Below are 15386 nucleotides of genomic sequence, written 5' to 3'. Positions count from 1 at the left end.
AAAATAAAGATATATCTGTACTAGGGCACCTAGATGGTTCAGTCGGTTAAGCATCTGCCGTTGGCTCAGGTCATGATCCCAGGGTCCTGGGATGGAGTCCCACATAGGCCTTCCGGCTCAGCAGGGAGCCTGCTTCTCCCTCTCCCCCTCCTTCTGCCGCTCCCCCTGCTTGTGCTCTCTCATGCGTACTCTTTCTCTCAAATAAATAAATTATTTTAAAAAAATAAAAGAATATATCTGTATTTCTGAGGACAATCAATTTGAGGTAAAGCTAAAGAAATGCCAATGACCACCATGGGGGCTGGCAAGAGGGGCCGTAGTAAGAAAAAGAAGAAGGGGACCAAACTATGAGTTTATTCTTTTTCCCTCCTCTCTCCCATTTTGTAACATGGACATGTATACTGCCCTCACAGAAACCACCAGACCCAGCCCAAGGGGGACGGAACCCTCTAGTCTGTTGCTATTTTGGGAAAAGGAGAGGAGAAAGGTAGGAAATGTGCCACAAATGTAGTAATTAGGATTATCATTCTTTATTACTATACTATAAATAACTACTAATTATCAGCTGTTAAGATCCTTGGAAACAGGCTTTTGAGACTCGATAAGGATAGTTTTAATCATTAATTGTTTAGAAAATAATATCTCTAAATTTATAGGGGTTTGGTTTTATTATTTATTATAAGATGACCAATATCCATAGATAAGACAAAGGTTTCAGCAGGACCCCAATTCCAACAAGTAGAATTCTAAAGTAACAGGGTCTGATTATGTGATGCTTTACTACATTACTATTCTTTTTCAATCCATTAAAAATAAAAACTTCAGGGGCGCCTGGATGGCACAGCGGTTAGGCGTCTGCCTTTGGCTCAGGGCGTGATCCTGGCGTTGTGGGATCGAGCCCCACATCGGGCTCCTCCGCTGTGAGCCTGCTTCTTCCTCTCCCACTCCCCCTGCTTGTGTTCCCTCTCTCGCTGGCTGTCTCTATCTCTGTCGAATAAATAAATAAAATCTTTAAAAATAAAATAAAATAAAATAAAATAAAATAAAATAAAATAAAATAAAATAAAATAAAATAAAAATAAAAACTTCAATACAAGTCTTTAACAGAGCTGCCTTTACTGAGATCAAGGTCATCCTGCAAGACCTTCCCCCACCCGCCATTTACCCACATAAGATATCTCCACTCCTAAGGTTCCAGTCTCAGAATAAGATGGAGGGTCTTGCTCTTTTTCAAGGATAATTCCTCATCATATGCCCAATCCAGGTATTCTCATCTCTCTCTTTTTAGTCCCTCTGCTTTACCAGCAATTCCCATTTTACTTTCGGGTTTTAGGCAACCTTAAAAAGACTGACTGACTCTAGTAGCTCTCTACTTACCATTCCATTTTCTTCTTGGATTCTCAAAATTCTCCATTTTGAGACTGGCTGCTCTATATTGTTTTGGGGCCTTAATGTTCTATTGATATTGCAAACTACTAATGGTTGGTTCTTGGTTTTTATTCTTGACGTTCTATAGCACTGATAATCCTAGAAACTCTCTCCTCCCTTCTTCAGGGGCACTAAATAAAGAGTTCTATCTTGTTAACTTTTTTTCTTTTTAAATTTCACTTCTGTAATACTTGCAGGTATTACTTTTTTGGTTATCTAACTGGGGGATAAAGGACCCTTGGCCTCATAAGTCTTCTTCTATGGTGAGCTCAACAACCAGTTTTAAGGATTCTTGTGTATAACTCAAAAAATCTGTATCTTAATCCCTACTTAAATTATCAATTACTTAGTACATATTAAACTGATAGTAGGAATTACAAAACACTACTATTTTTTAAAATCAAATTTCCTGGAGTGCCTGGGCGGCTTAGTCGCTTAAGCGGCTGACTTTGGCTCAGGTCATGATCCCAGGGTCCTGGGATCGAGCCCTGCACTGGGCTCCTGCCTCAGTGGGGAGCCTGCTTCTCCCTCTCCTGTTTGCCCTGCTTCTGCTGTCAAATAAATAAAATCTTTAAAAAATAAAACAAAATAAAATTCCCTTCAAATTGGCTAGCTCTTGTCTGTTAACTTTTACATGACAAACTGATTCACATTATCCTGGATGCCTCACATTCACAGCCATCCTTCTGCCTTTGCTTGCACTGTTTCCCTAAACTGATCAAGGTTCCATATCTTTTGTACTTTTGTAGTCTTGTACATTTGTTATGGTGTAGCTTCAATACCATTTCTTCTGTGAAGGCTTCATAAAACACTAACGATCAGGATGATTTCTCTCTTAATCTTTATACTGCTTAAATTAACATTTATCTGTATCATCTCTAACTACTTTGTATTAACCTCCTAAAAGGAAAGGTTGAATATAGTCAAATGTAGGTTATATAGGCTCAGTGAATAACCATAAAGAATTTAATTTTAAAAAACAGATCATGAAAAAGCTTAAAAACCAAAGGCAATTTGAGGAGTAAGAGCCAGCCTGCAACGGCAAGATGTGACTTTAATGTGAGAATACTGTAAATACTGTACCTTTAGGCCCTTTCCCGGGGGTGGGTTCTACAGTAGTTTTGCTCCATATAAGTATGACTCCACCTGAGTCGCCGGTAAGAACATCTCCATTCCCCAAGAATGCTAAACACTGCACAAATTTTGGTTTTTCATATTTCTACAATGAAACAATGAGAATTTTCAGTTTTCCCTTTGGCATGATGTTCATTTACTCAACGATTAAAAAAATCAAGTTTTAAAATGAAGTTATAACATTCCGATCCTTACCCCAAAAATTCCCTGTTTTCTTGTTAGTGAACTGCCACTCCAGGTCCAGAAAAAGATATGAGATTTACCACATGTTATTATGGTATTTGCATCTGTTGGATGGAACTCCACAGCCAAAACAACTTCATTTGTTGTCTGTGGACAGAGAAATAAAGCTTTAGATGAATGTATATCCTTATCGCCATCAAGTACCAATTATAGCTACTGACAATCGAGACTGGGAAACATTTTGAGAAAATGCCTTTTCTTCAAAGATCAATTTTCCTGAAAAATTTTAATAGATTTTTAGAATAATGATTTAAATTTGATGTCCTCTTACTACTGTATCATCTTTTATGCTATTTACATATAATAAGTCTGCACTAGGAAGACAACTTAATTAGTTTTAGATTCTTTTAATTTCTTACACATTCAGGTAAAAGTACACTAAAACTAGCAAACGCAAGAGCCATGTACATTCTATCGCAAAGACAGACTTTTTTTTTTTTTCCATCAAAATGACAGTCTTATCTTTCTTGGTATTATTACTATTGACCAAAATATTACTGATTTAGAGATTCATCATCAGGCTGAAGACTTAAAAAGTAGATACAGAACGGTCACTACTGATACCTATAGAAATGAAAAAACAAAAAACTAAGAAGTTTTATGTTCTTTCCTCAAAAAAACCTAGAAAGGACAGGAGTTAAGTTTAAAAGAACTGGAGTGAGACAGTGGAAGAAAACAGGCATGAGAGTCATAAGGAATTACAAATACAGTTTTTTCACTAAAATTACTGAATTGAGGATATTTTTAAAAAAGCATATTTCTATATTTTCAGTAAATCACAACTGAATTATCATATATTTTATGGCAAAAGCAAACTTAATTCAAACAACAGTGAGGTAAAATATACATGCTTGTACAGCTGTTTATCGTTAGCTATTGTTTATTCAGTTTATATTATATATATAGGAAAGTACTCAAATCCTAAGTACATACATAGCTTGATAAATTTTCACAAACTGAACACACTTCTGTACCGTATCTAGAACAAGGAGAAGAACATTTCTAACATTCCAGAAACAACTTAGATATCTTTTCTAGACAATATCTCCTATGTCTGCTCAAGTAACCATGATCCTAATTTGTAGCAGCAGAGTACTTTATTTAAATGGAATCATACAGAATGTACTCCTTTGTCTGACCCCATTTTATCTACATTACATTTGTGAGATTCACTTCATATTGGTGCACATGTTGTAATTTGTTCATTCTCATTGCTGTATTGTATTTCTTTGTATGTAAAGACCACATTACTGATTTACTCATTCTCCTACTGATAGCATTTGGGTAACTTCCCTTTTTTTGGCTACGATTAATTTTGGTTAGTTGTCTTTTGGCCAACACATGGATATACTTCTGTTGGGTTTATACCTAAGAGTGGAACAGGACGGTAGAGAATATGCACATATGTATGTTCAACTTTAGAAGGTAATGCCAAACAGTTTTCCAAAAATGGCTGTGCTGATTTCTGTGTTCAATACACAGCAGTGTATGAGAATTCCAGTTACCTCACACACTCATCAACCTTGTTGTTTTTGTCTACTCTTATTCCTTCATATTTCCACACATACTCAGCTTGTCAACTTCCATGAAAATCATGCTGGGATTCTGACCATGTTGAAAATACAAAATAATATGCAGAGAAGTAACAGCTTCATAATATTTTCTTCTATCCATGTTATTGTATATTCTTCCATTTTATTTAGGTCTTCTTTAATTTCTGTCAATAACGTTTTGAAGTTGCCTTACTGAATTTTAAACTTTAACTAGGTATATACCAACTACCCACATTTCTGTGACTTCAGCAAAAACAGAGCTCACCTACAGCAGAAGAGAATAAGGTCAACACACAGCAAAAGGAGGAGAGAGAAGAGAATCAGTGATCCAGTCCCTGAATAAAGTCATTCCTGAGATAAAATTCCCCTCCGACTTTTTCTAGATGTGTTCTTTTTCTCCCTAACCATGAATCAATAAATTCTCTTTAAGTTATCTTTAAGTTGTTTTGTAGTCATTTGCACTGGAAAGAGCTCTAATACAGACATCTGGGATATAGAGCTTAAGTGTGACAAGCAAGGGGAAAAGAGTTTCTAGCTTTCCCAAGTATGTGGAACGTGGTGGGAGGCGAAACTGGTTGAGGGCTAAGGAAGATGATTAGTGCAGAATGGGACATGTTGATTTTGACTTGCGGGAGACGACATTCAAATAAAGATCCCTAGCAGGCAACAAGAAATACAGGTTTAAGTGTGTGAGAGAGAGATGGGGTACAGTTAATTGATATGGGACACAACAGACAATAACTAAGGCCATAAGAGCATATGTGATACCAGTGGAGGACATGGGATATAACTCTGAAGAATACTAACATTTAAGGTCCTGGAAAGGAGATCAAAGAGTGGCCAGTAGGAGGAAAACCACAAGACCTCATCTGGTAGCCTTTACTACAAAGGATCAAAATTCACCCATTTCACTTCAGTATAACGTCCCCATGTTTCAATGTTAAATTACTCTGAATGATGGCTGAAAGACAATCTATATCCTCATTTATGTTTTTCAAGATTTGAGGTTTCCTGACATGTCATATTCTTTTCAAGTACAATCACTCTACTCTATTTCTTTCAAAAGATTAACTTACACTATTTAAAAGAATGTTTTTGACGAACGAGCTGAAAGCTTGAAGCTTATACCAAACAAAACTGCTGAGAGAGAGAGAGTGTACAACTAAAGAGGAATGTGATGTTTTTTAAGAGTACAGCAAATATGTCACAGGCTTTTTATAGTTATCCTGTCATTCTGAATCCCTCTGAAAGCCTGTCAGAGGGAGGCCATTTCCACCCATATGAACATAGTTATATTCTTTTCTTACAAGTTATAGCCTGATCCACACAAAGGGATCAACCCTATTCTACACCAATTATAAATGCTGTAGCATTTTACGTAATAATCCCATACATGTAATTAAGACCAAAAAACTTACCGTTACATATGCTTTTTGGTTATGTCAGTTATATTCCTAGGATGAATTTTTCCTTTAGATTTTTAAAACTTTAAAGATTGAATGAAGTAACAAATTTTGTTAAGAAGAAACCAGGTAGAGTATTCAGAGTTAATTTTGAGAGGAGATAACCATCTACTTTGGCATTTCAGTAGCACAATGTGTCTGAAATACCAATGGAATTTGGTTGAGGTGCTTAACTATTTTATCTTAAGAATACTTTAAGAATTGACCTCAGGATCTGTAGATACTATCACAGAAACTATAGACTATAAATAGTTGTTTAAAAAAATACATTATTTTAAGAATGGTATCCTTAATATCACTAGAATGATGGCAAATCAATAAATCTAACGAATATGGCCAATTGTTATGCTCTTGCAACTTAAGGATATGCAATATACTTTCCAGGATCTGCAAAACAAATGATGTATTCTAAAAATTAATAATTAAAAATTCTTTTGATTTACCTTTATTTCTGCTCCTTTTGATTTTTTCTGCCAATCCCACACAGTAAGCATATGCTCATTGGAGTCATCGATAACACATAAATGAACACCTGAATCCTAAAGAAAAGCCAATTAAAGGCATTTAAAAATTTTCAGTTAAGGCTGACTTTCTAAGAAGAAATACCATATTATTAAAACTGCCAACATTAAGGTAATCCCAAATTCTTTAAACTCACAGCTCCTTGAAAGAAAATGATTATACTATTTCCTGACTGTATTTTCTTCAGAAATATAATGAAGATTCTTTAAAAAATATTTTCTATTTTTAATTTTTCCCTAGGTTAATTTCTACTTGCCATCTAGTTACTTCTGTTATTCAGAGACAGCAGTTTAGTTTTCCACAATATACCTGACTTACATTAACATGAATAAATGAGATAAATAAAATAAATTCTTTTCTATTTTCCTTAAAAAAATTTTTTTTAAAGATTTGAGAGCGAGAGAGAGAGACAGTAAACATGGGCGGGGAGGGCCAAGGGAGGTAGAGACAGAGAATATCAAGCAGATTGACCACTCAGGTGTGGAACCCAACACAGGGCTTGATCTCATGATCCTGAGATCATGACTTGAACTGAATCAAGAGTCGAACACTTAACCGACTGAGCCACCCAGGCGCCCCTTTTCTTTTTTTCTGAAATCATTTTCATTCACATAATTTGTCTCCCAGTTTAAGAAAAAAAATGTGGATATTAATATTTATTTTTCCAGTGGCATTTGCAGCATATGCCTAATGACATATATGGGAGAAAGAAATATTGTGGTAAAAAGTAAGAGGTACTAAGGAAGGGGAGAGCTTACTCTCTTCTTTTTATATTTCTTTTAGCCTATATTAGAACAATTACCTAAACTAGGAAAATTTAGAGTATGAGGCAATCCAAGATAGTCTTAACACTGTAACAATGGTATCAAAAAGATGAAAACAGTTTCTGCTACAGAAATTTAGGGGTAAGAAAGGTAGTGAAAGTTCTTCTGTCCAGTTATCACCTTTTGTAAATGCCTTTCTCACAATTCTTGTTTCAATGAACCTCTGGACATTCTGTACCTTCAAAACTAGCACAATTCCTATGTCCACCCAAATTTATCTTTCTGTTCTAAAAATGTGCCTTCTGCCTCCATGTCCCACAAAACTCCTATAATCCATAATAAACCTGCTGAAAGCTAGGAACTGAAGAGGTAATATAAATACATGTATATATTCTAAAGTATGAGTTAGGCCCAATAAAATCTGGAGGGGTATTTGTATTTGAAATTTAAAATCATGGATCCTAAAATGTAGATCTCCCATACACTCTACAATAATTGTATATAATTCAAGAATAAATAGAATGTTTCAATAGGTAATATCCTTGTTTTATTTTCCCCTCAGAATAAAGCCTCAAGGTTTAGATAAGATTGCTAGATACTGAATTTTAAACTCATGTTTGTCATCAATTCAGAACCAAGATAATTCATGATTTTAGTGAGTACAAAGGTCTGAATTTTTTTTTTTTTAAGATTTTATTTCCTTGAGAGTGAGTGAGTGAGTGAGTGAGAGAGTGAGAGAGCATGAGAGAGGGGAAGGTCAGAGGGAGAAGCAGACTCCCCGCTGAGCAGGAAGCCCAATGCAGGACTCAGTCCTGGGACTCCAGGATCATGATCTGACCTGAAGGCAGACACTTAACCAATTGAGCCACCCAGGCACCCCACAAAGGTCTGATAATTTCATTTGTTCCAACATGACATCAAGAAAAGCCAGTATTTGTATAGAAATGGCCAACTTCCATGTCTGTGAATTTTCTAAATAAAATAGATTTCCATGATTCAAGCTGAAGCAAAAGCACGTCCTACTGCTTATTTCTAATTATACCACACTATGTATTTTTCCTCTAAACATTTCCTGCTACTACAGGAATCCTATTTCAGAAAAGAACAAAAGTATAATTAGGTATAACAACCTATATCCCATTTAAAGCAAAGTACTTTAGTACCTAGGTTAAAATGCTGGCCATTGCTAAGCAATAGCTAAAAATTCGGAGTTAGCACTTTCTTTTTTTTTTTTTTTTTTTAATTTTATTTATTTATTCGACAGAGATAGAGACAGCCAGCGAGAGAGGGAACACAAGCAGGGGGAGTGGGAGAGGAAGAAGCAGGCTCATAGTGGAGGAGCCCGATGTGGGGCTCGATCCCAGAACGCCGGGATCACGCCCTGAGCCGAAGGCAGACGCCCAACCGCTGTGCCACCCAGGCGCCCCGTGGAGTTAGCACTTTCTATGAATACACACACACACACACACACACACACACACACAGACACGCGTGAACAGAAAACTGAGCTTATCTTTTCTGCTTCTTTGTGCAGCTTGCTTACTTCTTTCAAAATTGTCACTTACTGCTTTTGAAAAATCCAGGCATCCTACTCCACGCTCAAAGGTCCCAAGTCCAATAATTTGTAGTGTGGATAAACTAACTGAATCCCACACTCTGACATGGGGTTGCAGAGGCTGCAAAAAACAAGGGGAAAAACACAAGATAGCAAGACTAACTGGTATTCAGGTGGGTGCAAATAAATACTGCTACCACGCAGAACTGTCTGCCATCTTTAAAAAGCAGTGGGGATGGATAAACATCTAATATAAAATAGCTACTATATTAGACATGACCCCAAAGAATGTTGAGTAGGTATTTTCCTCTCATACTATGAAAACGAGAAAATAACAACAGTGATAATAATAGTAGCAGCAAATGATTTAGTATTTACTATGTCATATCCTATTCTAAGGTACATATATTAATTCATTTAATCCTCATAATCCCAAGAACTATGTACTATAATAATCACCATTTAACAGATGAGAAAACGGATATAGAGATTTGAATAACTTGCCCAAAGTTATACAGTTATTAAAATACAGAGTTAGAATTCTAACCCAGGCAAATTTGCTCTGGGTACTCTTTTAACATTACCTTAATTCCTGGGAAAATAATACATTTTTTTCTAATCAGAGTCCAATAAATTGCTAAACAGTTCTTAAACAGAATTTGAAACTGGAAGAGGCCTTCGAAGTCACCCAATATAACCATTCCAACTCCTTTTCTTTAAATAAACTCAAGCCAGAGAATGTAATGGGTACATTCAGACACATGTTAATCAGTCATCAATACCCACTGTTGATCCTTGTAAGTAAGGGATTTATTACGTAAACCAACTTAATAATATTGAATAGGAACTGAAATTTTTAAAGTGTTATCAGTTCTAGTCATATATAAAATCAAGAGGTCCATCAATGTAGTGAAACTGTAGTATCTTCTGGTAAACACTGATGAGTTATGCTACGTTAAAAAAAAAAAAAAAAGTAACAAGCTTACGAGTCCTCCCAATTTTACAAGTAAGTAGTTTCCTTAGGGAGAACCCTTAATTTTAGAGAAAAATATTTAAGTAGTATGATTCTCTCTTATTTTTGGAATGTTCTTACATTCTACTATTTTTTCCCTGCTTATACTAGAAATCCCTTAGTTGCCATTTAAAAGAATCAAATACACAAGCCATGGTTAAAATTACAATCGATTCCATTCTAATGGCAATGTCACTGATACAGCATGCAGAACACTATGCCACTCACCCTTCCATCTTTATCCACTCCAGCTATCTGTCCAGTAGCGATCCTAATTTTGTCAGGATGTATAGCAAGGCTAAAAAGCAGTATTAACAACAATTTTAAATATGGGAAACATGTGAAACAGCCAAAATATGCCTTAGTAACAACATCTGTCAAGCATTTTTCAGTTTTTAATCATTAAAAAATTCTCATCGTGACTTAGCTGTTTTATCTTCTTTAGCAAATCAAATAAACATCAACCACCTAAGTTTTGGCCATAATTTTCTTTCTTGGCTAAACTAAAACAGACAAATTAATGCAGCACTAAATTCACAATTGTGACAGGATAAGTTAAACTGTCTTCATCTGTTCAAGTTCCTTTCTAGTCCTGCACACGCATGAGCATAGTCAGATGGTTTTATCATAGTGAAGATGTGGTACTGCACTATGCAAATGTAATCTATTACAGCGTCAGCATTTTCCCTGTTTGCTATATAATCCTTATGCGTATTATTGACTGAACAGCTCTTCTATCATTTCTACTTTTCTACAAAGGAACACAGTGAACATAGTACCTCCGAACTTTGAATTAGTTCTTAATGCTGAACTCTTACAAGTCAAACTTGGGGCAAGAAACTCTTTTAAGTACAAACTGAAAATAGTGCAGCATTTATGCCACATTTCTCATGATAAACATATGAGTGACTAGCAGAATTTTTAAAAATTTAAAAAAAATTTTTTTTTTTTTAAAAATCTTCCTGTCTACATCTAGACTCTTTCTACATCTTGTAACCAAGGGGTAAGCTCATCAAGAATGTAATTTTTTTGTTCTTAGTATGTATCGCTTATTACTTTCCAGAAGAGTACCAATTTAAATTGTCATAAGAAATAAAAATGCTTCAAAAGTTCCACTACAACTGCCCCATATTAAAATGCCACCTTTAAATATATTCTACAGAATACCCATAATATCCTTAACATCTGAGCTCTCCACAAGAAACCATTTCTGAAAAAACCCAAATTAAAAAGAAACACAAAAATGACCAAGAAAAAAAACAAGTGTTCAATAATACCAACCATTTCACACAGTCTGTGTGACCCAGGTAGTGTCGCTGAGTTCTCTCCTCATAATTAAATAGTACTACTACTGATGCTATGAAATACACTATTTCTCCGGTAGGAAGAAGGTAAACATTAGCGCGACAGTCCTTTCCTCGATAACCATATCTTAAACACAAAAGTCAAGGTTTTTAATAAACACAATTTTTAAGGTGTAAACTAACAAGTTTTTCATGGATATCTAAGGGAATGAGGAAGGTATAAAAAAAAAATAGGAGTGCATCAGAACCAGGAAACTCAAGTCCTGCCACTATTCAGGGTGCAATCCTGAGTTTTTAATGTGCATAAAATCTTAGTTTCCTCATTCCCCAAATACATATTGAGTTCCTAACATGTGGCAGGCACAGGCTGAACATACAGTTCTGAGCAAAGAAACCAGAGGCCTATGTCCCTGAAGCTTATGCTCTGGCAAAGATGACAAAAACAAACACCAAATATATCATTAGAAACTGTGGAAAGTACAGTATCCTAGGAGAAAGCACAGAAGGAACACCTAATTTAAATGGAGAGAAAGTGAAGAGCGGGATCAAAAGAAGGGCTCAGAAAATGACATATATGCTTCATCTAAATAATGAGTAAGACAGCCAGGCACAGTTTGGTAGGCAGAGTGTTTATTAAAAAGTTGTACAGAATTACAGGATTGGTGAGTTTTCCCAAGCTAATTTCTGAAGAAATGAGGGAATGAATGAAAGGGTAGGGGAAAGAGTGTATAGAACGGAGGCAGAAAGCTGAGTTCAAACTACTAGCTCCATTCTGCTTTGTGGAGTTTCTCAAAGGTTCTAAAAGGAAAATTTCTAAGTGAAATTAGGAGAGCTCTTTCATATAGTAATTTTTTACAAAGTTTGGCTGAGAAGTTAATCCTGGAATTAGAATCAGTCTTGTTAATTTGAGCTCTTAATAAAATAATTTACATTATTTCACAGGTTACAAAATGCTTAACTGATGTTTCCTTATTTAACTCTTATAACAGCTCACTAAAGTAGGAGTTATTAACCTCTTTTTATAAGGGAAGTAAGGTTCATTGGGGGTGGCAGAGCCAAGACTCAAACACTAGTCTTCCCATTCTAGTCCAATGCCTTCTCTACTACACTGCAAGTAGCTGCCACGATGTTCATACAATACCTCTTGCCCTATCCAAAGATATCTGGGTGGTTTTAAATTGCTAATAGCAAAATATATATAATACGTGAAGGATGAGAGGTAATATCTCTTTACTTTCTCAAGTAATTTTTATATAGGTAAATGAATTTTTCTTAAACTAAAGACAAAGCAAACAAATTTGCTGTCACAGTAGAGAAGGATACACCCACTCCAGTTTCAGCTTCTCAGGAGGCAGTTCTGTTCTGATATCATCATAGTTTTCAACATCAGAAGGAATGAACATTGTAATTGGCCGACCTCGCATAAACATTTTAACATATTCTCCTTCTGTTGAAACACAAGAAAAAAGTTAAGTCAATTTTCTGAATAATCACAGAAAAGTAGATTATTAAGGTGATACAGTAAGAACAAGACAAAAAAATAGCTAGTTCAGAGTTCTATTCTTATTATACATAATTATTTTTATATAAAGACCTTGTCTAAAACATTGTAAGAAAAAACTGTTGATCATTTCCTTAAACGAGAATAACTATTTTCACAATTAAACCAAACGAGAAGGTCAGGAAAGCTGAAGTAGAAAAATGGAAAAAAAATTATGATGAAAGTTTTTCTGACAGTTGAAAATAAGAAAGATTATCAGGGCAGACAACAACCATGTCTACCATACCCCTTAATCAACCTACTGATTTTTTTTTTTTAAGATTTTATTTATTTTTTGAGAGAGAGAGAGAAAGGAGCACATGAGCGAGCACAGCGGAGGGACAGAAGGAGAAGCAGGCTCCCCGATGAGCAGGGAGCCCAATGCAGGACTCGATCCCGGAACCCAGGATCGTGACCTGAGCTGAAGGCAGACGCTTACCGACTGAGCCACCCAGGTGTCCCAACCTACTGATGTTTAATGACACATACAAAAAACATGGCCCAAGACTATACTATGAAGAGAAGAGTCATTCAGCATCGTAAGTCAGGATGCAGAGAGAGAACAAGAGCTCTGCCACATACAGTGAGTATAGCTGGAAGGGAAAGAAGACCAACTTCCCTCACTTCACGACTGTGCCAACAATCAAGGTTGGGTCTAAAGAATTTAATTCAACTACAATACATTAAAATTTTTAAGACAGTGCTAGGAAATAGTTTTCTAATTGGCAGTGTGGGTTCTAAGACATCTTTTATTTACATAAAGCAACAGTTGTTTATAAGATCTGCAACAATCTAAAACTAAAGATGTTAAGGACAAGTCTAGAATCAAATCGATATTTATTGTGTATCTTTTACATAAGGAAATAAAACTTCACTAACCAGATGAGATTGTTTCTTGAAAACAAAAACCAAAAAACAACACCCATCCTCAGCCCCAGCACCCCAATGACCTACATACAGATAAGTTTAGTAGATGGTGACAGTGATGGTAAAATGGCCACAAGAAAACCTAAACAGGAAGGAGAAAGTAAGGGACTGAGTACAAAAGCATAGCATGTGTCTAGCACTTACCAACTTGTCTGGCATATGATAAAATGGCAGAAACCAACTGAAAATGTGGTCATCAACCAGAGGCTAATACAACTCCAGGACCTCTAATAATGACCTAATCTACTAAGGAGAAGAATACATAATAATTCAATAATTTATATAATAAGAACCATGGAAGAAGGAAAGATAAATTCTCTGATGAATGTCTGCAAGTATTTGTGCTTGTTATGGGTGAGAAGTTCAAGTTATTTTTATTATTATTACTCACTTGTGCTTGGCCTCATAGTTAGATCTAAGAACAGGCTAAGGCCTCCCACGCCACAGTTTTCACATCACATGATACAGGTCTTTATTACTTCTGAATCTAAGAGTGGGCTCTCCTTCCTGATGATTTTTAGCATTGATGGACTTGAGGAGAACTAAATGATTACCAGCTGCAACTATTTCTTTATGAAATCATCTTTATCAGCATCTCTTTGTCCTTTTCTATACAGTTTACTTTCTTATATGTATCAATTTGCTATGTAAGTTTCTTTTTTCCTCAAGTTTCTTCTTTAGAAGAATATAAATTCTTGGGGTCCCTGGCTGGCTTCGTCAGAACATGTGACTCTTGATCTTGGGGTTGTAAATTCGAGCCCCACACTGGGTGTAGAGATTACTTAAAAATAAAAAAATCTTAAAAAATATATATATATGTGTGTGTGTGTGTAAATTCTTAGAGGCAGATATCCTGTCCTTTGGAATTACCCCCAGGATCTTTGATCAGAGGCGTATATCATAAATGCTTTCTGGATGAAAAAAAAAAAACTATTAGCAGATGTTTCTACCACTTAGAAGAGATTAAATGTCAAACCAAGGGAATGGATTTAGGGATAGTAGTATCAAAGAAAACAAAAGTTCTCCTTTGCTAATAGAGATAGCTCAGAATACCATATTTCTTCCTCTGTCAATTGTCCTTTATCAATTATTCCTTTATCCTTAGGAGCACAAGCAACTAAGTAAAAGGAAAGAAACTATCTAGTGCTTGTCAACTTTTCTAATATAAAAATGGTAATGCCTGTCGGGATGAAAATGTTTTCTCTGCCTGGAAACTGGCAGTATATATGTTGAGGGCCAAATACATAATCTAGGAACCATGAACAATTCCTGAGACTGAGGGAGCCAATACATTATAGTGGAAAGGACATGAGCTTTGGGAAGAGTGATCAAGATCTGCATTCCAGCTTTACTGCTGACTAGCTGTGTGACTCTGGCCTCATTTTCCTAATACACAAAATGATACTAGTACTTACCAACTGCAATTATGAGTTACTAAATAAGACATCACACTGTAAGGGATAATATGAGGTCCTCAACAAATATTTATTCCCTTCCCTTTGAGAAGGATTTGTACCATTCTGAACCCTGTCTAGGAACTGCTTAGAATACATGATTTAACACACTATAGTATCTCTTCATAAGCTTTGACTGCCCACAAAACAATATGTATAGGCAAACAAGCTAGAATTCTGATTCTATCATGTACACTTTTTTAAAAGATTTTATTTGAGAGAGAGCAGAGCGAGAAAGAGAGCACACAAGTGGGGGGGAGGGGCAGAGGGAAAGGGAGAAGCAGGTCCCCCACTGAGCACGGGACCCTACATGACCTGAGCCCAAGACAGATGCTTCACTGAGTGAGCCATCCAGGTGCCCCTATCATGTACACTTTAGAACAGGGGTCACAAATTCACATATCTACTGGCCCACACAGGAAATGCAAAATGAGAACAGTGAAGAGAATACAGGTGATTGACTGGGACTCTGGGACCACTGGCACAC

At 35.9% G+C, this 15386-nt stretch overlaps 1 protein-coding gene across 4 annotated transcripts in view; it reads right to left on the bottom strand.

The window, feature by feature from the left end:
• The window catches only part of EML4 (EMAP like 4), a 152328-nt gene that overhangs the window by 40208 nt on the left and 96734 nt on the right, over positions 1-15386 (bottom strand). For all 4 annotated transcript variants that reach the window (XM_008700190.2, XM_008700192.2, XM_040623146.1 and 1 more), the window contains 7 exons: positions 12302-12425; positions 10956-11105; positions 9903-9972; positions 8673-8783; positions 6265-6360; positions 2758-2892; positions 2512-2647 (listed from right to left, as the gene is read on the bottom strand). In XM_008700190.2, the coding sequence (XP_008698412.1) occupies positions 2512-2647; positions 2758-2892; positions 6265-6360; positions 8673-8783; positions 9903-9972; positions 10956-11105; positions 12302-12425 (822 nt within the window). The remainder of the gene's footprint in view (positions 1-2511; positions 2648-2757; positions 2893-6264; positions 6361-8672; positions 8784-9902; positions 9973-10955; positions 11106-12301; positions 12426-15386) is intronic.

Source organism: Ursus maritimus, unplaced genomic scaffold (assembly GCF_017311325.1).
Source record: "Ursus maritimus isolate PB19 unplaced genomic scaffold, ASM1731132v1 scaffold_6, whole genome shotgun sequence".
NCBI lineage: Eukaryota > Metazoa > Chordata > Mammalia > Carnivora > Ursidae > Ursus > Ursus maritimus.
This window is presented reverse-complemented; position numbering and strand designations above follow the sequence as displayed.